Source organism: Lutra lutra, chromosome 16 (genome assembly GCF_902655055.1).
Source record: "Lutra lutra chromosome 16, mLutLut1.2, whole genome shotgun sequence".
NCBI lineage: Eukaryota > Metazoa > Chordata > Mammalia > Carnivora > Mustelidae > Lutra > Lutra lutra.
Genome location: NC_062293.1, coordinates 40,388,073 through 40,411,255, shown reverse-complemented (window position 1 = coordinate 40,411,255; position 23,183 = coordinate 40,388,073). Strand labels below are relative to the sequence as shown.

At 41.9% G+C, this 23,183-nt stretch overlaps 1 protein-coding gene across 1 annotated transcript in view; it reads left to right on the top strand.

Annotated features, from left to right (window-relative positions):
* PSMD11 (proteasome 26S subunit, non-ATPase 11) overlaps positions 1 to 22,974 on the top strand; it is a 29,600-nt gene extending 6,626 nt beyond the window's left edge. Inside the window, exons 3-14 of the mRNA XM_047707432.1 lie at positions 1,898 to 2,022; positions 7,320 to 7,391; positions 7,740 to 7,797; positions 10,319 to 10,513; positions 14,671 to 14,815; positions 15,725 to 15,785; positions 17,965 to 18,027; positions 19,919 to 20,044; positions 20,505 to 20,540; positions 20,797 to 20,848; positions 21,134 to 21,276; positions 21,392 to 22,974. Coding sequence (XP_047563388.1) covers positions 1,898 to 2,022; positions 7,320 to 7,391; positions 7,740 to 7,797; positions 10,319 to 10,513; positions 14,671 to 14,815; positions 15,725 to 15,785; positions 17,965 to 18,027; positions 19,919 to 20,044; positions 20,505 to 20,540; positions 20,797 to 20,848; positions 21,134 to 21,276 — 1,076 coding nt within the window. The 3' untranslated portion in view covers positions 21,392 to 22,974. The remainder of the gene's footprint in view (positions 1 to 1,897; positions 2,023 to 7,319; positions 7,392 to 7,739; positions 7,798 to 10,318; positions 10,514 to 14,670; positions 14,816 to 15,724; positions 15,786 to 17,964; positions 18,028 to 19,918; positions 20,045 to 20,504; positions 20,541 to 20,796; positions 20,849 to 21,133; positions 21,277 to 21,391) is intronic.
* Positions 22,975 to 23,183: the final 209 nt, after the last annotated feature.

The window sequence follows — 23,183 nt, the reverse complement described above, 5'->3', positions numbered from 1 at the left end:
TATTTTTTGTAGATGACTCAGTACAGTAGAGGACAGAATTAAGATTCAGAGTTATTGCCAAAGCCAGCAAGATTAAATTCAATGTGGTAAGTATAAAGTTATTTACTTAAAAGTATTTATCAAAACAGAGGAAGATGAGGAATTACTTGTCTGTGCAAAAAAGACTTTAATAAAGTGCTATTGAAAAAAGGAAGTAGGCTATCATGTGTTACCTGTGGTGGCCAGATCACGAGAATCAGGCCATGATTCTACTGGTCAGACCCTACCTGGAGAATTGTTTTCAGTTCTGGGTACTATGGATGGTATGTTTGCAAACTAGAGTTCATTCAATGACAAGGAATCTAGAAACCAGAACATTGGAGGAACAGTTGAAATAGCTAAAGATGTTTAGCTTGGAGAAAGGGAAAATTAAGGAGGTATAAAAGATAGTTGTCTTCAGAAATTTGAAACCATGTAGAAGGAGGGTAAAGACTTGGGTCTTAAAAAAAAGAACAATTTAGTGTGACTAACATTCGAATAGTCTGCTTTCTGAACAATTCTGTCATTAGAGATTGTTCAGAATTGTTCTAGCATAGTAGGAAATACTGTGGGAGAAGGGACATTGTACTAAACTACTTTTAAAAAGCTGTGATTGTATAATTAAAATTTGTACAAATGTAAAAGGAATTTGAGGAGGAGAAATCAGTGCAGCCTGGAGTTGGTTTGGAAGACATAATAGGACTTTAGCTGGACCTAAAAGGACATCTAAGATTTACATAGGTTGAGAAGATGGAGGAGAAATTCTGCATGGGAATGGAGCAGAAACAAGGTGTGAAAGCAGACACATGTCTAGTCTATGCAGGGGTGAGTGGAGGGGCAGAATGGGGAAAATCTTAGTGGAATCAAAGGTGAGTACTGGGGAGTGAAGGAAAAGATAAACTTTTCCATTGTTTAAGTTCTTTTCGTGCCTGACACAGTCCCAGGCATCCTGTGACTCTTCAGGCAGATGAGGATTTCAGGACCCTGAATTAGCATTCTCAGGAGGGTGAGGTTTGCTTGCCCTGAATTAGAATCCTCAGGAGGGTGAGTCCACAATTGGAGAATATTAAAGAGGCGGTGGCACTAAAGTAATTTTAACCTACATTCCAAAAGTACTTCCGTAGTTAACGAGTTGGAATATATTCTCATTTTTACTCTTGTTTCTAAAGATGCTCCCTTAAAATGACTTGCCACCTTTTTTTCCTATACAAGGGGAAGAAAACTTCTGTGGTAGATTCCTTTTTTGTTCATAGTTTAAGACTTAGGACTTACAGATAAATGGAGAAAAAAACCCTAAGTTTTCTGTGAAAAGTTTATTTGGTGCCAGGGAAGTGCTGTTGCTAAAAGGCTAAACTGGGGAGAACTTCGGGAGGGGAGGAGAAGGGACCCTGGAATTGAACATCTTCATCTGTGTAAGGGGGAGCTGCTACGGTGGACTTGGAAATTCAGCAACAACCACAAAACACCCTTCCCATAACCTCATCAAATTTACCGGTTGTGAGGAAGTGATTTTACCTCAGGTGTCAGAGGCACAACATATTTAATGTTCTAGAAAACTGTGCTCTGAGACCATGAGTACTTTGCTGTTTATCTCTCATTAAGATGGGTAAATGAGGCCAAGAGATGTGAGAGTTTCCCAGGGCCCTCATAGTAATCTAGTAGCTGAGTGCAGAATGGAATACAAATTTAGTATATATTGCTTACTCATTTTTGCTACCCTGTTACCTGCTAAGGATGTTTTAAATTCCTACTATACATCATTTAGAATGATTGCAGTGACATAAGGATGGATTTTATGATCTTGAGTCACTATTTTAATGGGTATTTTGTCTCTGATATTGATGTTTACTTTTTCTTTTCTGAATTGCCTTCCACAAAGAGCTTGGAGGACTCCTGAAGTATGTGCGACCCTTCTTGAATTCCATCAGCAAGGCTAAGGCAGCTCGCCTGGTCCGATCTCTTCTTGATCTGTTTCTTGATATGGAAGCAGCTACAGGGCAGGAGGTAAGTTACTTTAAAGGCAGAAGGTAGATGATATGGAAAAAAAAAGTGTTTCAGTGAAAGCAATGCCTGCCTACACTGTGGTACTAATGTGGAAGGGACAGCTGGGAGGACAGCTCAGGACTTATCATGTCAGTTTCTCTTTGTTACAGGGCATTTGATACTTTGGGTCTGTTCCATGCTTTGCTTTGTAAGTGGAGATTGTCAGTGGTCCCTGGAATCCTCATTACATCAGGGTCACAAACTGATTTTTGTCTTTGAGGTATTGTATTGCCACACCTTTGTAATGTTTTCTGTGTCTGTGGTACCTTTCATTCTGTGTTGCAAAGCTCTTCGTGAGCACGGAATAAGTCTGTGGCATCCCTTCTTGGCGTGTTTTGTACTGCATATATGCCTTTATGGAGGGGTGAGCATCCATCTGTTTGTGTCTCATGTGTGCAGAAGTGACTCTGGTGTACCTGTACATGTCCTCTATGAGTTCAGACCAGACCCTGAACCAGAAGAGTGCCTCTTTGGAATCAGAGAGCCTCTTGTGAACTTTTTGAAGATAGCTATATTTTCTGCAGTTCAGGAGGAGACACTACCAAAGTTAAAACTTACTCTGTAAGAAGCAGCAGATTCAAGCAGGATACTGTTGGTAGAAAGACCATAGTTGTCTTTCCTATAGATACATTGCTTAGTATTCACTGAGTGCAGGCTGTGTGCTAAACACTGTTACATATACTGGGGATACATTTGTAAAAACACAGTCAGTGTTCTCATGGGAATTATATTTTAATGAGGAAGGCAGGCGATAAATATATAAAATGTCAGGAAATATAAGGACGGGGTAGGAGTAGCTGGCTGGTTATATGTCTGATTTTTTGCTCTGGCCTCCGTGAGTGTACAAGTAAGAAGTATGAAAGGGCACAGTAGCATTCTGAGTAAATAATGAGGAATTTCAGAAATCTAGGACATATAGATCCCACTTTGAAATCAGGTCTTCTGTAAAATCTGCCTTCTTGCCTTAATGATTCTTTGAGGCCTAGTTTAAACACCATAAACTCACTTCATTTGTAGAAAAATTCATTTGTAGGAAAGTTTTCACATTTGTGGCAGAACTGTGTTTCATTATAGTAGATCAAAAAGAGTTAATATTTAGATGTCTGTCTTTTGAACCAAAGCATTAGAATTATTTTTAAGAATAATTTAAAAAGAAAAAAAATGACTTTAATGGGATTTTAGTCTTATTTAACCCTAACTTTTTTTTTTTTTAAAGATTATACTTTGTTCTCACGAAAAAGCAACACCATCTTTTGTTTGAAATGGGGTGCCTTATAATGTGCTGACCAAAAAATGTTAGTTTGAGACAGACTGATACATGTTCCTTGGAACTTTTTAGGCAGAAAGAATTAATTATCAAAGCTGCTCCATTACACACTGAAGCCTCTGGAATTTGTCCCTTTCCGTAGCATAGAGTTGACTCAGTGGATGGAATTGCATTTGTGTAATGAGCAGTTCTCCTGCTCCTTTGTGGAGGTCCCTTAAATCAGAATTTAGCGCTCTCCTATAATTGGCTAGTGGGATTTACTGGCCTTTTTCATGTGGCTCTGTGTCTGGTTAGGCCCTCCCATCTAAAATATCCAGTCTGCTTTACCTTTCTTCATATTTATTTTCCTTTTTAACATCTGTTTCCTCCTTAGAAGTTCCATGAGGATAGCTACTCTGTCCCATCCCATGCCTTAGAGTAGTTAGGCCCAGAGGAGCTACAGAACTCATGTTTGTTAGAGGGATATAGGGATAACGCCATGTTCGATGCTTCCCCATGTTTGATGCTTAGGAGATACTTTGTTGAATTAAGACATAAATTTATTGAATTGAGATATAAGCGTTGTTACTACATTTCTCTAGGTGACTCAGGGTCTCTGACTTGGAGAAATTGGAGCTACATGTTCCTCTTGAAACATTCTGAGTTCTTTGAAAAATTCTTTGAGCAATGGGAAAGGATAGGGAATCAAGTAATGATAGTATTGTCATGATAGTATCATGGCATGAAGCAAAAGAAGAAGTTTGCAGACATTGTTAAGAGAGCTAGGAGTTTTGTGTTGGGGAGTTTGGTACTCAAGAGGATGGAGGAGGGGATTTTCCTTGCCTGTTTCTGTTTAGGAACTAACCATAAGTTGGATAGATCTACAAAACAGTTTTTAGCTTGCTATATTCCAGTAGGTGGTAGGAATCAGGTTAGGATGGAGTGAATTGCAGCGTTGAGGTTTACAGCCTAGAAAGGGAGGAGTATGTGTGAGGTAACAGGGTGGGGTGGGAGAGTGAGGATGGGGTGGTTGGTAAAGTAGTGGGGAGTAGAGAAACAGGGTGAAGAGGGGACTGAGCCAGACACTTGCCAGATGTGAACTGGAATTTCAAACTAACCTTACCTTTCAGGGATCTCTGGGTAGTTGCCCAGGGGAAGCCATTTTTGGTATCGTCTATCCAACTGAAACCACAGTAGCACATTTAAAGAAACCTTACATCGAATCCCATTACTGAAACAGTTATTTCCATGGAAAAAAGGAGTTTGTGCTGGAGAATTTAAAATTTGGAATAGTAGTTATTATTCTTCCATACAGATCTAGTTATTGAAGACATTTAAAAAAATGATTAAGTGTATCGATTTAAAACTTAAACGTCTTGGGTGCCTGGGTGGCTCATTCTTTTAAGTGTCTGCCTTCGGCTCAGGTCATGATCCCAGGGTCCTGGGATCGAGCCCCACATCAGGCTCCCTGCTCTGTGGAGAGCCTGCTTCTCCCTCTGCCTGCTGCTCCCCCTGCTTGTGTGCTTGCACGCAGTCTCTCTCTCTCTGTCAAAATAAATAAAATCTTTAAAAAACAAAATAAATGTTTGATTTCTATCACTTCAAGCTTTTGTGCTCAAATAAGTGGTTTCTCCAGGGGCAGTGGCTTCTTATATATTCTTATCCCCATTATTAGTCATTATCTGCATTAACAAAGCACAAAGCCTCAAACAAAACAGTTGTGTAGCAAGGCCAATGGCCTTCAAAATTTTTCCTTAAAATTGAGGTTCTGGTTTTACCAATTAAAGTCCTAGATAGTGCAAATGATGCACCCAGTAACGGATAACAGATGGACCTGAACAAGAGCATTGGAGAAGCACTGGGTCAAGTTCTGATCCCAGCAGCTGGTATGTGACTTTGAGTGAGTCACTTCACATCTGGACTCAGGAAATGGGGACCGTTGAGATGATGGAGTAGAGTTCAGTTTTTTCTTAACTAGAGAGCTGCATCTCAGTGGCTACGCTCTATTCCAGACTACTGAGTCAGGAGCCTCTGCATCCATTTTTATATTCTTAAAAAAGCTGCCTGGGTAGAACTGGGATGGTAAGCATTTCTTAGCCTTCCAAAGATACATTAGGACTAAGGACTCTTGTATTTTTGTTGTTAAACACGTTCAGCAAAGTGTTTTCAGTTCCATTCACATCAGGAACAGAGATCTTACTTGGAGTTTTGCTCTTCAGAACATAACTCAAAACTCTGAAATTGTGTGGTTGGCTTGCTTTTAATTTAGTTTTTGTAAAATTTTTAGGTCTGTTGAGTTTAGTGCCAGAGATTAAGTAGCCACCAGGGGGCTTCAGTGAGTTATAAAGGTTCCTTTTGAGTCTTTCACTGGTGAATCCTCCAAATAACCATGTAATGGCATCTGTTTATTTACTGAGCTTGGACTTGGGATCTAAAAGCAGAAGATCTGTCAGTTTGATTTATATGTGCTATTCATTTTCCTTCCTTATAACATCTCCCTTAGAGAACTTTGGATATATGTAAAGATCTGTTGTATCAGCAGTTAGTTGGTGATCTAACTGCAACTAAGATCTGTTGTAGCAGAAAGTTTAGTTGGTGGTTTTTTTTTTTTTAATCTTATGCTCTGATTAGGAATCTTAATACAAAACTTGCAGTAACAAAAGTGATAAAAGATCTGCAGTACTTTTTATTTAAAGATTTTTTTTTTTATTTTTATTTTTTTTTTTTTTTAAGATTTTATTATTTATTTATTTGAGAGAGAGACAGTGAGAGAGAGCATGAGCGAGAAGGTCAGAGGGAGAAGCAGACTCCCCATGGAGCTGGGAGACCGATGTGGGACTCGATCCCGGGACCCCGGGATCATGACCTGAGCGGAAGGCAGTCGTCCAACCAACTGAGCCACCCAGGCGTCCCAAGATTTTTTTTTTTTAATTTATTTGACAGAGATCACGAGCAGGCAGAGAGAGAGGAAGGGAGGGAAGCAGGCCCCCTGTGGAGCAGAGAGCCCGGATTTGGGACTCCATCCCAGCATGACCTGAGCTGAAGGCAGAGGCTTTAACCCACTGAGCCACCCAGGCGCCCAGATTGGCAGTACTTAAAACGTAGTTTCTCAAAGCTAATATGTCTCAAATACCTGATGGCATGTAGCCCATCTAGCATTGAACACTGCTTTAAATCAGTTACTTTGCGTATTATCTCACTGCTTGGGTGGCAGATAGAACTGGGGATTCAAAGCACCTTTATTATTTTTTTTTATTCTTGCGTTTATGTTTTTAAGTAGGCTCTGCACCGAACATTTAGTTCGAGTTAACGGGCCCGAACTTACAACTCTGAGATCAAGAGTCTTACATTCTACCAACTGAACCAGCCAGGTGCCCCCAAAGCAGTTTTAAATAAAGTCTTAAAGTCCTTTTAAGTGTTAGGCTAATTGTAATTTCTTTTTATTTCCTTTAATACATGCTAAGTGTATCGTATTGTGGTGATGAATTGGTTAGCTGCACTTAGTATCAGAATGGGAAGAGCCAGCTGGGCTTTCTGAGTGTTACAGGCAACTGTTAGGAACAAGGCGTTTGTGCTTAGGCTGAGAATTTCTACCTTTATTACCAATGGGTTCATATTAACACCTTGCCATTAGTATTTGCAGCTATTTAGGGAGAAATTTCTGCTTTAAAGACTTCTCAGCCATTGTAGAAATCTGTATTTCAGGGTATAGATGTTGAAAGTTATGGGTCCATCCCGGGAAGGTAGAAGAGGAATCTTGGAGAGGAAGCTCTTTTTCAAAAGAACACAATTCTTAAGTGCAACGATACTTTCTGTGTAAAATGCCGAGTTGGTTCTCCATTATGATAGAACCATTACACAGTGAGATACTGTAGATCAAGGCATGTCCCCTGAGACATTAAGTAGAGCAACATGGATAATATATAGGAGGGAATTAAAGCTGTTCTCCAAAGCGAGGTTTGTGGGAAGAATGTGAGGACATAATATTGCATGTGTTGTCTCTTTGTTGCAGGTCGAGTTGTGTTTAGAGTGCATCGAATGGGCCAAATCAGAGAAACGAACTTTCTTACGCCAAGCTTTGGAGGTAATGTGCCTACATTAGTGCTGCTTTCAGGTCTCTAGTCATTAGATAGATTGTGAATGCAAGTAATACCATTCTGATCAAAAGTATTTTCAGTAATTTTGTATTAGCCAGGCACCCAAAGATCATTGATAGTAGTTCTGCTCATGAGAATACTTGCTTGTGTGGCTCAGAGAAGTAAGCAGCAGCCCGGTAAACTTCATAGTGGCCATCGTGGCAGATGGACTGGAGTGTTGCTTAGGCTGGATTTGGTGCTCTCTCCAGAACTTGTATATTCAACAGTAAGAATTCTCTGACTGTCAATCTTTGATTTCTTTCTTTCTATCAGTCAATGCCTTTTCTCTTTCCTAGGCAAGACTGGTGTCTTTGTACTTTGATACCAAGAGGTACCAGGAAGCATTGCATTTGGGTAAGTAAGCTGGTAGAAAGTAATAAGGCATCTTAGCTGGCTAAATAAATGTATTTCTGAACCTGGCCACTCTTAATGGTTACATATTAATAATATATGTTCTGCCTACTTCTAAGGATTTAAAGTGGCTTTGCATTTACTGAATCTGTCGTGGAGAAAGGCCATTTGCAAGTTTTAAGTAACTAACCAGAATAAATCTGTCAAATTTAGAAAACCAAAGGGTCTAACTGCACGTGTTTTACTATTAGGTTTATTATACTTGTTTATAATTACACTGTAACTCAAGAAATAAATTGGTACAATTGTATATGCTGGCTAGAGTGGGCTGACTAAAACCTTTCCCCTGTGTGGCCTTTGAACACCCTATCATCTTTGCCTGCTGCTTTTTCTTTTTTTTTAATTGGTAGATTTGGACTATTTTTCCCAGATGGAAGATCATGGCTTCTTATGATGTATTAAGTTGAAAAAATTGCCAATATTCAGTTTTTATCTTGCAAAATGGCATTTCATTTGGTTCAAACAAATAGTAGCATTAAAAAAAATGTTTTTTTGTTGTTGTTTTATTTGCTTAAGTAATCTGTACACCTAGTGTGAGGCTCGAATTCACAACCCTGAAATCAAAAGTCACATGCTTTTCAGACTGAGCCAGCCAGCCCCCCAATAACATTATTGAGATGTAATTCATAGACCACAAAATTCACCCTTTTAAAAATGTATGATCCCATGGTTTTTAGTATATTCATAGATAGTTGTATATTCATCCCCATGATCTGATTTCAGAATGTTTTCATCACTCTGAAAAGGAAACCTCGTACCCATGTACCCATTAGTTATCATTGCCATTATTCCCTCCCCCTGTCAGGCAGCCACTAATCTGCCTCTATGGATATGCCTGTTCTGGACATTTCCTATAGACTCATATAATACATGGTCTTTGTGATTGACATCTTTCACTTAGCATGTGTTCAAGGTTTATCCGTGTTGTAGTGTGTATCACTACTGTATTTGTTTTTATTGCTGAATATCCATTGGGTGGGTATGCCACGTGTTGTTTTAGCTGTCTTTGTGGGGGTGAAGGTGGTATCTCATTGTGGTTTGATTTGCATTCCCCTAATGACTGGTGATGTTGAGCATCTTTTTATGTACTTTTTAGCCATTAGTATGTCTTTGGAAAAATGTTTATCCAATCCTTTGCTTATTTTTTAATTGGATTGTTTGTGTTTTTATTGTTTATCCTGGATAACAGTCCCTTACCAGATGCAAAAAAATTTGCAAATTTTTTTCTCGATTTTAGGAATTGCTTTTTCACTTTCTTGAGTAATGTCCTTTGAGGCATATTTTAATTTAAAATCCATTTATTTCTAATTACTATTTATTATTTAGAGCCTATTTTTAATTTACCTTTTAATTCTTATAAATTAAAATTTTTTACTTTTAATTTAAATTTTATTTTTATTTTTAATTTATTTTTTATTTATTTATTTTTTTTAAAGATTTTATTTATTTATTTGACAGAGAGAAATCACAAGTAGGCAGAGAGGCAGGCAGAGAGAGAGGAGGAAGCAGGCTCCCTGCTGAGCAGAGAGCCCGACGTGGGGCTTGAACCCAGGACCTGGGATCATGACCTGAGCTGAAGGCAGCGGCTTAATCCACTGAGCCACCCAGGCGCCCCTTTATTTTTAATTTAATATTATTTTATTTTTGAGAGAGGATGCGTGCATGAGTGCGAGCAGAGGGTGGGCCAGTGGGGAGAGGGAGAGAGAGAATCCTAAGCAGGCTCCATGCCCAGCACAGAGCCCGATGCAGGGCTTGATCTCGCAACCCTGATATCATGACCTGAGCCAAAACCCAGAGTTGAATGCTTAACCAACAGAGCTGTCCAGATGCCCATAAGTCCCATTTATTGTTTTTTTATTATTTATGCTTTTGGTATCATACCTAAGAAGGCATTGCCTAATTGCAGATCACAAAGATTTACTCCTGTGTTTTATGGGTTTAGCTCTTACATTCAGGTCTTTGATTTATTTTGAGTTAATTTTTATATATGATGCAAGTCTATTTGAATTTGATTTTCTCATCTGAGATGGGAAGAAGGTGTATTTGGAGAGCATTCACATGTCCAGAATTCTTTCCTTCCTCCACCAACCTTAGTGGCTGCCATTTCGTATGTAGTTGTATGATTGCTAGACAGGAAGAGAATGAGATTGAGTGGCTGTCTGAACCAGATAACTAGTTTCGGCGTGTTCTGGGTGGAGATTCTCATTGTATTCAAATCTTCAGAGGAAGCTTACAGGACTTTTGGCTCTAATATTGTCATTAGTATGCTGAAAACTTCAAAGAGATCTGTTTCTCTTTGGGAAAATAGCACATTAGTAAAAAAATTTAGTGCTTGCAGATAGACCACCTCTATGAGTTCAGGCAGTTTTCTTTATCCTGAGTGTTCTTGTGAGGGTGGGAGAGTGAGATGTTACAGTATTAAGATTATGGCTAACAAAGGGATATGTATTTTTTCCTGCTCCAGGTTCTCAGCTGCTGCGGGAGTTGAAAAAGATGGATGACAAAGCCCTTTTGGTGGAAGTACAGCTTTTAGAAAGCAAAACATACCATGCCCTGAGCAACCTGCCGAAAGCCCGAGCTGCCTTAACTTCTGCTCGAACTACAGCAAATGCTATCTACTGCCCCCCTAAATTGCAGGCCACCTTGGATATGCAGTCAGGTAACACCCTACTTACTTGTGGGCTGTTTTCCTAAAGTTCTTATTTCACAGTGGGGAATGGCGGATGGGGATAGAGAATGTAGTTGGCTGATTGCGCTCAGGTTTCTCAGAGAAACCGAATTAGAAGGGTACTTCCCTTCTATTAACTTGTTAACTGTCTAAAATATTCTAAGAACATGCTTACCTGTGGCTGGCCAGGCAGCCTGTTTGTTAGTGCCAAGATGCTCAACAGGCTTAAAAAGCTCCTTAACCTCCACCTGAGTCGCTCATTAGGGGGAATGATTTCTCTCCAGGGTTAGACTAACCCAAGTCTCTTGTCACTTGGAGACCTTGGTAAAGCATGTTGGACTTTCCCAGAGGGCCTCAGATCAGGGCTAAGGAAGGCCTCCTTCACTATCCTGCATTTCACTTGAGTGTAGGGGATCCCTTTCTGAAGGAGTGTATTAATATTGGGGCTCAAAGGTCATGGATTGGCAGTGGAATGCTTTTTCTCGTGGTCAGCAGCTTCTGTTAGTCATAGTTTATCATCATTATGGAAGGAGCACTGGAATTGAAGGCAGAAGACGAGTGGAAGTCCTGGCATTACCTCCCTGCAATCTTTTAGAATGCCTGCACTACCAGCGTATCGGGTATTATGAATAGCAAATGGTTTATTTTGTCATACAGAGAGAGATTAAGAACAGGAGCTCTACAAACCACCTTTCCTAGGTTGAAATTTTGGTTCTGTCAGTTTGATTCTGTCAAATTTTAGTTCTGTGAGACTTTGGGCAAGTTACTTAATTTAATTTATCTTTAGTTCATCTGTAAAATGGTGATAATAATCATGCCTCCTCATAGGATTGTGGTGAGGATTCAGTGCGATGATGAATGTGAAGCTCTTACTGCAGTACCTCACTTTGACCAGTATTGGTACTTTCTTTAAGCTGCTACTCTTTCATTATGCCTGTCCTTAAGGGATAACAGGTGAATTTGCATCAGATTTCACAGAGGAAATAGAGGTCATGTTTACATGAACCCTCCCTCCTTTCCTCTCCAGAAATTTGTATCACAGCCCAATTTACTCCATATGAAGAATGATTCTTTCCCCTGTCCTTTTGTTGCATTCTAAGTCTTCAGTCTTTCTTCTCTACTTGTATCTTCCTCTTAGTCCTTGAACTGCCCAGCTGCAAAAAGCACAGCCCTCTCTCCTTTCTAAATTGCTGTCTTCTTTTCCTGTCAAGTTTCTTGAAAAAGCTGAAAGAGTATGCGTACTTTGGGGTCTCTTTTGACTCCTTGAAAGAAGTCAGTAACTCCCTAATAACCTCTGACTTTTAGGGGAAGTCGACCCTATTGAACACTCCATAGGCTTCTTTGACATCACTCTCTTCCTCATTTTGCTCCCTTGACTGGGTGTCTCTGGCCACACTTTGCTGTTTCCTCTTCCTTCTGACTTTTAAGTGTGGGTGTTCCTCAGTGTTGTTTTCTTAGTTTTTTTTTTTTTTTTTCCTAGTTTCTTTTTTTTCCCTTCCTGTTCTCTGTTTCCTGTCTAAAATGCTATACTCACCCATGGCTTTAGCTGCTGCCTGCCACTAGTGGTCTCCTTACCTAGATCTTCAGTAGCTTCCGTCTCCTAAATTCTAGATTCAGATTTCCAGCTGCATAGTGGACGTACATACCTGAATGCCTCGTAAGTGTCTCAGCCTCAACATGTCAAAAAGCAAAATTATTATCTAACTCCTCCCTATACCTTTTTTCCCACTCAAGGTAATGGTATCATTATTGATTTGATACTGCTCAAGCTATTATCTTTGGAGCAATTTTGACTCCTTTCTTCCCGTACTCCCTGTATCCACTCAGTTGCTAGATGAGGTGGAGTCTGTCTCCAAACCTACCCTTTCTTTTCCATCTCTGATCACTGCTGTGGTGAAGGCCTAGGCCACTGGAGCAATCTTCTGCTGATCTGATCTGACTGTCCCTGATCCCTTTTCCCAATCTACTTTTTTTTTTAACCTGGCCCCAAAGTCATTTTTCTCAAAACACAAATCAGATCATGTAATGCCTCTGAAATTCTTCAGTGGTTCCCCATTATCCCCAGGCTACATTTTACTTTAACGGGTATGCAAAAGGAAAGCATCTTTTCCTTTCCATTAGTCACCGAATGACTTCATGTGTTCTTGCTTTTGTGCCTTTCTGTATTTTGTCTTCTTTGCATGGAAATTCCCCTTCTCATCTATCCCCTTGGCAAACTCGCGTGTATCCTTCCAGATCCAGTTCATGTCTCTTCTATAAACCCTCTCTAGTGCCACCTTTTCCTTTGGACTTCCCCTCTCAAAGCTATATTCTTTTGTATGTATTGTGGTCCTAATCTTGTTTCTGTTTTGATGATCATCTTTCCCACTGTGAGACTAAGCTTCATGAGCACCTTTTATTCATATTTCCTCTGTAGTAACCATTTATTGGTGCCTGGCAGATTGAAGACATTCGTTAATATCTGTGTTGAATGAGTGACAGTCTAGGTTTTTTTTTTTTTTTTTTTTTTTTTTAATAATAATCCTCATATACTAGCCATGATGCTTGGACTCCTAATGTAGGCCCTATTTATTAGTGTATTTGGGAAAGCAGTATACCAGTTCTTGGGCTTATTTTACCTTTTTTTTTTTTTTTTTTTTTTAAAACCAGTTTTACTGTGCATCTGGTCTATTCTCTTCCAGCTCTGGGCCAGGAGGTAAGGGAATGGGGATTTATCCCATCTAGGTTAGTAGTGTTAATAGTTCAGTGGACATTCTTAAAGGAGCTCAAGTGAAGTGTGGAGTTTCTCTAGCTCTCTATAGGTAAGAACAGGAGAGAACAAGGTTGTGATTCCTTTAGCTTCAAAATGAGAGGCTTCTTGGGTAGAGTAAAAAGTACTGGAGTGTGGCACATACCATACTCAATAAATGGTATTAAGTCCCCAGATGGCGTGGAGGCACATAGCTATGTGACAGGTGGGTTGAAAATGTGCTGATACATTGTCCCCTTGGGTCATGTATAAGCAGTTTCATCCTTCTACTTCAAGTTGCTGAATACTTTGTACCTCAATGTGAAAAATGTTGGGAAGCACTGTGGTAAACAGGTGGGGCTGAAGTCTGTAACCTCGTAAGGGGCTGAAGCAGAGTTAGAACGGATACACACACTCGGAGGGCTTAGATGCCTCCCAAGCTAGGAGGAACTAAATTTCTTTTTTTTTTTTTTAACTTTTTTTTTTTTTTTAAGATTTTATTTATTTATTTGACAGAGAGAGAGAGATCACAAGTAGGCAGAGAGGCAGGCGGGGTTGGGGGGAAGCAGGCTTCCTGCTGAGCAGAGAGCCCAATGCGGGGCTCGATCCCAGGACCCTGAGATCATGACCTGAGCTGAAGGCAGAGGCTTTAACCCACTGAACCACCCAGGCGCCCCGGAACTAAATTTCTTGTTGGATAGCACAGGTTGGAAGTAATAGCAAGTTTAATCAAAGTTAGCCTCATTGGGATCAACCCAACTTCTAAATGGTAGAAGCTTGTTTAGATAAACTATTCTATCTCAGCCTGAGGAAATACTGCTTAACCATGTCCAATTAAATTAATTTCATGGATCTGGCATTATATGAAATCTATATATTGATTGCTCTAGGCAAGAGCACATCTATAAATGACAACTATCAAGAGTATAAGAAATTGGATTTTTTTTTCTCTTTTGAGAGCTGCTCACATACAAAAATGTCAAGCTTAGAAAAGCTATCTTAAATGTTACTAAAACAGGTTATTTAGGCAGGCAGTCCAAGGATGTTTGGTTCAACTTCCTGACGTATGAGAGTGATGTCCTGAAGGGTAACTGTGTCCTTTTCTAGTGGCTTCAAAAGATAGCAGATCCATAATGGTTATGAGAAGCATGGGGAAAGATGTTAGTGCATAGTTTTTAGGATCCCTTTTAAGTAGGGTCTCTAACTCTTTTGGGATTTATATTGTCAAGATGACATTGAAACTGAGAGGTTAAAGATCTCATTCTGTCTTTACCACTAGCTGGCAGTGACTTTAGGGCAGGTCCTTTAACCTTTCCTGACCTCATCACTAAATGGGTGGCATTGGGATAGATTTTGGAGGCTTTCCCCAGCTCTGATCTTCGATTTATATCGTTTTTACTCCTATCTTTTTAATGTCCAGGTATTATCCACGCAGCAGAAGAGAAGGATTGGAAAACTGCATACTCCTATTTCTATGAGGCATTTGAGGGTTATGACTCCATCGATAGCCCAAAGGCCATCACATCTCTGAAGTACATGTTGCTGTGCAAAATCATGCTCAACACGTATGTGCCTGTTAACTTGGGGTTATGAGAACTCAGGTTCTTCACCTTGGTTTTCTGCCATGCAGACATAGCTCGCACAGGGAGTTTGGCTGGTTAGAAGCAGCAGCTGCCGCCTGTGGGATTGACTTATATAAGAGTGGGAGGATCGAAGGTGTTCCCCAGAGCACTTTTGCTTGCTAGTTTTTGAGAATTGGGGAGACAGATGAGAGAAATCTCTTTTCCAGACCATGGACTGTTCTCGTCACCCTGCAGTTATTCTGACCAGGGAGTTGCTGAGCACCAGACAGAGGGCCTGGAAATAGCTTACAGTCCAGCACTGGCCCACTGGGCCACCCAGAATGGGGGTGGGTTAATCATAAGGAAGAAGTTGAGAGGTTTGAGAAGGGGAACAACAGCAGGTAGGACAGATCTTTTTATAAGGAATTCTGGAGAATTTATCCACATTTGTTTGGGAATAAATGTGATATTGACTAGGACTTTTTGGATCTCTACATTACACAGGGGTTGTGGTTTTTTTTTTTTTTTTTTTTTTTTTTAATTTTTTTATTTTTTCAGCATAACAGTATTCATTACAGGGGTTGTGTTTTAATAAGACCTGTTGTCTGGGGATTTGACTTAAATTTATCATCCTGCCTTTTGGGTTTATTACTTTTGGATTGTTCACTGTGACTTTCTTTTTAATGCCGGAGTTTTTCTACTCTTCAATGCTGAGCTTGGGCCTAGAGTAGTGAAAGCCTGGCTTCTGTGAGGTGAGGGACATAATGGGTTTTGGGGTGAGGCTTCTCATCTCTGTGGGCAGTCTTCTCAGTGGAATTTTGAGATAAAGAAATTTGTCCGAACCTATACTTAGAAGCATAACATCCTGGAGCAGTGACCAAGTTTGTCTTTTTTTTTTTTTTTTTTTTCTAGCCCAGAAGATGTCCAGGCTTTGGTGAGCGGGAAGCTTGCACTTCGGTATGCGGGGAGGCAGGTAGGGAATACCTTGACTGCAGTTCTCACTACTACTTACTTGAAACCAGTACGTCGTCAGTCATGATGCCTGGTGGGACCAGTGCTCTTCACCTCTCCATTCCATATTCTCTGAGTGTCCCCCCACCCAATTCCTTCTGCCAACCCTTTTCCCATAAGCCCATTCTGTGTATTTTCTATATTAAATCCTTGGCCTGGAGAGTCAGTGTGTGGTGCTCTTACAAATGTCAGATGGTTTGAGGGGGTTCTAGAACTGAACTGGAACATTTGTATGAGTTAGGCTGCATTTAGCTTTGACCAAAAAAATTATCTATCATGAGCCTGACTTAAAAACTTAACATGTGGGACGCCTGGGTGGCTCAGTTGGTTAAGCAGCTGCCTTCGGCTCAGGTCATGATCCCAGCGTCCTGAGATCGAGTCCCACATCGGGCTCCTTGTTTGGCGGGGAGCCTGCTTCTCCCTCTGCCTGCCATTCTGTCTGCCTGTGCTCGCTCGCTCTCCTCTCTCTCTGACAAATAAATAAAATCTTAAAAAAAAAAAAAAAAAAAAAAAAAAAAAAAACTTAACATGTGCAGAATATGAAGTGTTGGATTCTCCAGGAGTTTGGAGGCTGTTAAGGTTTGGTGCACATGTGCTTTATAGGGAGGTCAAAGTGCTTGGTGCAGAAACTGAGTTTTGTTTTGTTTTTTTAAGATTTTGTTTATCTGAGAGAGAGAAAGAGATTGGACCAGGGAGGGGTAGAAGACGCAGACTCCTGCTGAGCAGGGAGCCCAACATGGGACTCCATCCCAGGACCCCGAGATCATGACCTGAGCTGAAGGCAGGCACTTAACAACTGAGCCACCCAGGCGCCCCAGAAACTGGGTTTTGAAGGCTCACCCAAGTGCTTCTAAGTACGTTTTCACTCAGGTCCTGAGTTTTGAGCGTGGTTCAAAAGACCTTTGATAGTCATTAGTCCCTTTTGTGCCTGAGTAGGTATGAGTATGACATGTGTTACAGATGGTCTCAGGCTCCTGGACCATCTCTTCTTTGTACTTTGTCTGATTATCAGTAGTCAAGTAACAGTAATCTTTCTAGATTTCAAATGCAGTTGTCTCTTAAACAACAGACACATTAGCAATCTCATATTTTTGGAGGAATGGCCACAACCGATGGTTTCCTCCTTTTCTATGAGTGGCCCTAGTTTTGGGATCCTAGTTTTGACCACAGGAATAGTTGTTATTACTACAGTGAAGGACTCCCTGCCCTATTTAGAATTAGAGTTGAGGAAAACGGGCTAAGAGAGGGCAAGTGTCCAGAACAGGATCAGGTAACTATTAAATAGGGGAGCCAGACTTTAAACTTGGGTTATCTGGCTCTTAGTTTCAGGCTTAACTCATTTGATATTTGTTCTGTCTGTGGGACAAATGCTGACACACAATACACTAATGATTAGTTTTGCACCATGTCAAAGTCTGTCATAAAACACACACCATCCTTATGTAAGTGCATAGGCTGGTACCAGAGGAGCTCCTTCTGGTCCTTTGTGCCTTGATGACAGCTTTTAAGCAGAAGTCAGGAAAGACTCCCAGAAAGATCGTAGATTTCTTGCTGAGTAGAGACTTGATAGGTTGGTGACGTGCCTTTTATAATCAAGTTAGAAGGTGACCTCATCCACTGATTGTACCTTCTTCTCTATGGCATTTTAACATTGAGTGCAATTTGTGGAATTTTGGTGGCTCAACCCTAATGAAAATAGTCCCTGGCTCGGGCTCTGTACTACATCTAGCAGAATAAGACTTGATGAAGCACAGGTATGACCTGAAGCTAAGGGCAGGAAAGAGTCTGTGGGCTTTGGGGGTAAGCAGCCTTGGCGGAGGGGGAAAGAGATCACAGTTCTCTGGTCATTGTTTCTTGTAGCTTGTCATCTTTAGAGGATGCTATGTAAGGGCCTTTTTTTCCTTTTTAACTTTTTATTTCCTAGTATTTTTAAGTAATTGCAGATTTCAAAGGGAGACTGGTTGGGACACAGGGGTGGTGGTCTAGCTTTCTTCCCTGGCCTCTGAAGGAGATCGGTGGTGGGGCAGGATCTTCTTGCGGCCAGAAGTTGTGTGGACATAGCACACTGCTTAGGACATTGATTGGATGGAATGTGAGTGTGCAGAATAGATCGCTGTCACTGTTTTTCTCTTTATTCTTAGACAGAAGCATTAAAATGTGTGGCTCAGGCTAGCAAGAACAGATCACTGGCAGATTTTGAAAAGGTAAGCATGGTATTGGGTTGGTAGGGAATGGGTGGAGGAGAGGGACATTTACATACTTAAAAAAACCTTTTATTTGTAAATAATTATAGTTTCCCAAGAATTTTCAAGGATAGTACACAGTGATTCTGTGTACCCTTCACCTAGTTTTCCCCAATGGTTACATCTTAATTATAGTACATTATCAAAACCTGGAAATAAGCACTTTCGTACAGTGAAGCTTGTTGAGTTGTAATACCTCATTTATATTTAGTACCTTTCAGTTTCAAACAGTTCTTTCATCGGAGGTGCCTGGGTGGCTTAGTCAGTAAGCATCTGACAGGATCTGGGGGTCCTGGGAATGAGCCCCACGTTGGGGAGTGTGCTTCACTCTCTCCCTCTACCTTTGCCCCTCCCCCTGTTCATGTGTGCGCTCTCTGCTCTCTCAAATAAATAAATCTTTGAAAAAAATGTTCTTTCATCCTTTTTCACTTTGATTTTTCACAACATACCTCTTCTCTGCATTTGATGGTTGAGGGAGCTGGGGTTCAGTGAAGGTGCCTGAAGCCCCACAGCTTACATGTCAGGGATCGACGCCAGGCCTGGCACTTGTTCTTCGGGTTATGTTTGTAGGGTTTCCTTCAGCTCCAGAAATACCAACTCTCCTTCTCTGGGGGCAAAAGAGAAGTCTTGATATGTGCAAATGGACCAGAAGACGCCTCCTGTGAGGTTGACATTCCAGGCTTGCTTTGCCTCCTGTGACTTTTACTCATTGTTAGCAAAAGTTTGAAAAGAGAGAAAAACATACCTAAGCAGTAGAGTGAGACTTGTATATTCTCTGCTGAGTCTCCTCTTAATCTGAGTAAAGTGGCCAGTTTAATTAAAAACAAACGTAGATCTAGGAAGAAAACTTTGTGCAGATAGAGGTTAGACCATTTGACTCTGGCTCTCCCCAAGATTCATAGTCTTGGTTGAGCTTTCTTGCCAGTTTTACTTCCTTACTTGGCATGAGTTGCTTGCTTCTCTTAACCCCTTACAGCACAGCTGACATGAGGCTGGATCTTGAGACCATTTCTCAAAGTAAATAAATTACATACATGAATAAACAAAATAGACTAGATCATTTTATCCTAAAGTTTGGGATGTCTGATGGGATACTTCTGTTACTAGGGGTTCCCTGGGGTATTTGTCTGGGAAACAGGAGGACGAAACAAAATTAGGTGTTTTGCATTCTGTTAACTGCAGAATTGTATGCTGATGTGCTTGTAAAACTCCACAAGCCACTTGTGGGATTCAGTATTTCCCATTATTTTTTTACTTCTTATTTTTTTTTTTTTTTTTCGAGAGAGTGGGTGTGCAAGCTTGTATGCACAGAGGGGGAACGGCAAAGGGAGAGAGAATCTTAAGTAGACTTCATGCCCAGCTTGACATGGGGTTCGATCTCACGTCCCTGAGATCATGACCTGAGCAGAAATCAAGGGTCAGATACTTAACTGACTGAGCTACCCAGGCACCCCAAGTATTTCCCATTATTTAACCTCAGAATTCTTTTTTTTTTTTCCCCTGGAGACCCTATTTGCTCTGTGGGATACCTGTGGAGAACTGCTTTTGTAGTGGATTTGGCTTTAAGGCTGAGCTGTTCGTGGGGCTTACACGGTTTGAGCTGTCAACACAAGGCTTTCCTTCAGAAAGGTGGTGCCTAGAGAGGGCTCCATCTTTTAGTTCCTAATGGTTCTTTTCTTCTCCCTTCTAGCATAGCTATAAGGCTATGTTTTAGCTCTTCTTTCATCTCAAATTCTCTAGAACTTGAGTTGTTCATGTATTTACGAGGTTCAGCAGACTGCTTAGGAAGCCAGGAGTGGCGTGGCTTCAGGGGCTTCTCTGTGCCAATGCCTGTGACCGTCTTTCTTGGCAGGCCCTGACAGATTATCGGGCAGAGCTCCGGGATGACCCAATCATCAGTACACACTTGGCCAAGTTGTATGATAACTTACTGGAACAGAATCTGATCCGAGTCATTGAGCCTTTTTCCCGAGTTCAGGTAAGGACCCGCCTGGGGACTCTAGTTCTCTGGCTAGGCGTCCTCTTTAGTCCCCTTGCTTGCCACACCAATGCAGAATAGGAACTTGCTTCCAAGACACTCTCTGGTGGGCAAGAGGCTTGGGCTTTTTTTGACACAGGAACAAGAGTTGTGAGAGTGCCATGGGGTGGAGCCTGGTGAGATTGCCTCTGCTTGTCCCGAGTGCAGTCCCCTCCTTGCTTCTGTGGTCACCGTGCATGTGGTAGACGTCTGTGTAGGGGGTGTGTGGGCCGGGAGTGTGTATGGTCTAGTGATGAGAGACAGGCAGAGGGACAGAGCATGAGGGGCCTGAACAGGACCCAGGAGTCTATTCCTGGGGAGACACACACTCAGCAGACACAGCCGTCACACCCCCACCCTGCCCCCAGGTTAGAGGAGGAAGTAGGACTCTCAGTGTCGCTGTCTCTGCCTTTTCTTGTAGATTGAACACATATCTAGCCTCATCAAACTCTCCAAGGTAAGGAGTCCTGAGCTTGTCTTGGGGGTGGGCACAGGGAAGGGGGCATGTGGAGGCAGTTAGCATTTCTACTCCATGGGCCTTGTTGGAAAGTCCTCAACTTCATAGTGTGGAATGGGGGCTGTGAGCTCAGAGCTCGAGTTACATTGTTGCTGTTTTGTTTATAGTCCATTTGCCGTTTTATACAGAACTTTCTTGTCAGTGTGATCTTTGACTAGTGGATACCCGTCCCTTTAATCATGTGCTTTGATTTTAGGCCGACGTGGAAAGGAAATTGTCACAGATGATTCTTGACAAGAAATTTCATGGTGAGTAACAGTGGTGAAGCCGTTGATGCACGAAGCTCTTACTCATCTCGAAAGGAAATGTTCCATTTGTTTCACCTGGTGGCTCCCTGGGACCCTGGACCCTCTCCTCTCCCTGTGAGGAGATGAGGAGACTGTATAATAAACATGCGCAGATGGCACGTGGAGATGATTTCTGGTTCTCCTTTCTGGAGAAAGGGAGTCAGCTAGGGAGTGAGTGGGCGGCTGCTCAGGTGCCTTTGTGTCTAATCCCCTCTTTTACCTGGGTTGCCCTTGTGTTTCCTGCAGGGATCTTGGACCAGGGGGAGGGTGTCTTGATTATTTTCGATGAACCCCCAGTAGATAAAACTTATGAAGCTGCTCTGGAAACAATTCAGAACATGAGTAAAGTAGTGGATTCCCTCTACAACAAAGCCAAGAAGCTGACATAGGTGAGTGCTGGCTCCGGACCGGGACCGGGCAGCGCGTCTTCCGCCTGTCGAGACCGAAAGCCTCCGGGTGGCCTCGAAGCTTCCCCGATTGACACTGCTCTGTCTTCTCTTGCAGAGTTGGATCCGTAGCGGTCCTTTGGAGAGTGTGTGTGGCGGGAGAGTGAAACCTTTGGGGAAAATGCTAGGAGATTCTTTTTTCTTTTTGTTCTACTTTTCGCTCGGAAAGTTTTTAAATCCTCATTTGGTGCATCTGTATTCCAGCCAATAGGTGTGCCAGTTTTCATGTAATCTTTACTGGCCCAACTTGGGAGTGGGGAAATTGCTTAAAAAAAAAAAGAAAAAGAAAAAAAAAAGGTTATTCTAAATAAAAGGAAAAAGGCTTACACTACCTAAAGCTGTGCTCTCTGCCTCCTGGGAGAGGGCCGCAAAGCCAGGTGCCCCGCCAACCACTGGGGCTCCCGATCAACCTGCTGGGCGCCACCTCTCCTCCTCTTCAGAATTGGGTGTTTGCCTGACCATCAAAGCAACGACTTTTTATTCTGTTTGTACTGAACCAAAACAAACAACTGTGTATAGACTGCTATTTTCTTTTTTATTTGAAACGAGGCGTTTCGGTGTTCTTTCCCCTGCCACATGGCCTGTCACCCGCCCTCCCCCCTGCCACCCCCGACAACGGCTCCAGTAGACTGGCCAGAGGGCCCGCCGCCGCCGCCGCCACTGCCGCCGCACCTGCACGGCTCCGCGATGACCTGTGGAGGAATGGGGACGAGGCCAGGAGCTAGTGTCCACCAGGGCCACACGGGAGCAGTGTGGGCCCTCAGGGGGCCTGCTGTGCATGTGGCTCTTTTTAACACAGTAAACTAGATTAGACGTCAGTGTTTTAATTGCCCTTCTCCTCCGCTCTTCTCTCTGTCCTTTCTCTTTCCCCTCTCGACCAGGAGACCATCCCATGTCTCTCTTCCTCCCTCCTTCCCCTCCAGGGGAGTCAGGCTGTCTGAAATCCATCAGCTTCTCTCCCTGTCCCACTCCTCCTCCTGCTGTCAGATGGATTTAGTCTTTTTTTAAACAAGTGAACATTGGAAATGAGACTGTGGGGTGTGGGTTTTTCTTTCTTTTCTTTCTTTCTTTCTTTTTTTTTTTTTTTAAACCTTTGTTGTTGGGTTTTCGAGCAACCTCATGTCCCCCTCCCAGGGAGTTGTTTTATTTACCTCTTAGAAACTGACCGGCTGGGAGGTGGAGCATTGTATTTCAGCATGCTTTGTGTTATGGTAAGATCGTGTAATGAGGCTTTCTGCCATTTGGGCAGGTAAGCTTCTGCACCTCTGTCGCGCCCAGCTGTATTCCTTCCTCCTCTCATCCATCTTCTCTTTAACTCCTCCCTTCCTGCCTCCTCCTGCTGGCCTCCTTTTCTCTTTCTTTCCCTTTCTCAGATTATCCTTCCAGGTTTTCGTAATAAATTTATATTTTGTAAAAGGATTTTGTTGTACCAGGTTTTGCACCTTCACTGAATCTGACTGGCTTTTACTTTCCTCTCCAAAATCAGGTTTTTGTTCTCAGCATCTCTCCCCATCATGTCCAGTCACTGTTTTGGTTTTGGCACCATCAATATCAAATGTACAAACGGTTCTTGCTAACCAACACCAGGTATATCTGATGTTCAGATGAGTTCCAATAAAAACAATTTTTTTTTTTCAAAAAGTGTCCTTTCTTGAGTGCTGAAGGGCTTCTGATCAAGTCTGCACAGCTCTGTAGCCTTCTAGACCCGCCAAAGCTCTGGTACATCATTTGCTTTGTGGGAGACCTTTAGATTTCGGGTAAAGTGGAGGGCTTTGGGTAAGAAAGGTGGTCAGTGAGGTCTGAAGTGGGAGGTGGTGTGCAGGGATCCTTCTGGTTTTCCAAGGCAACAG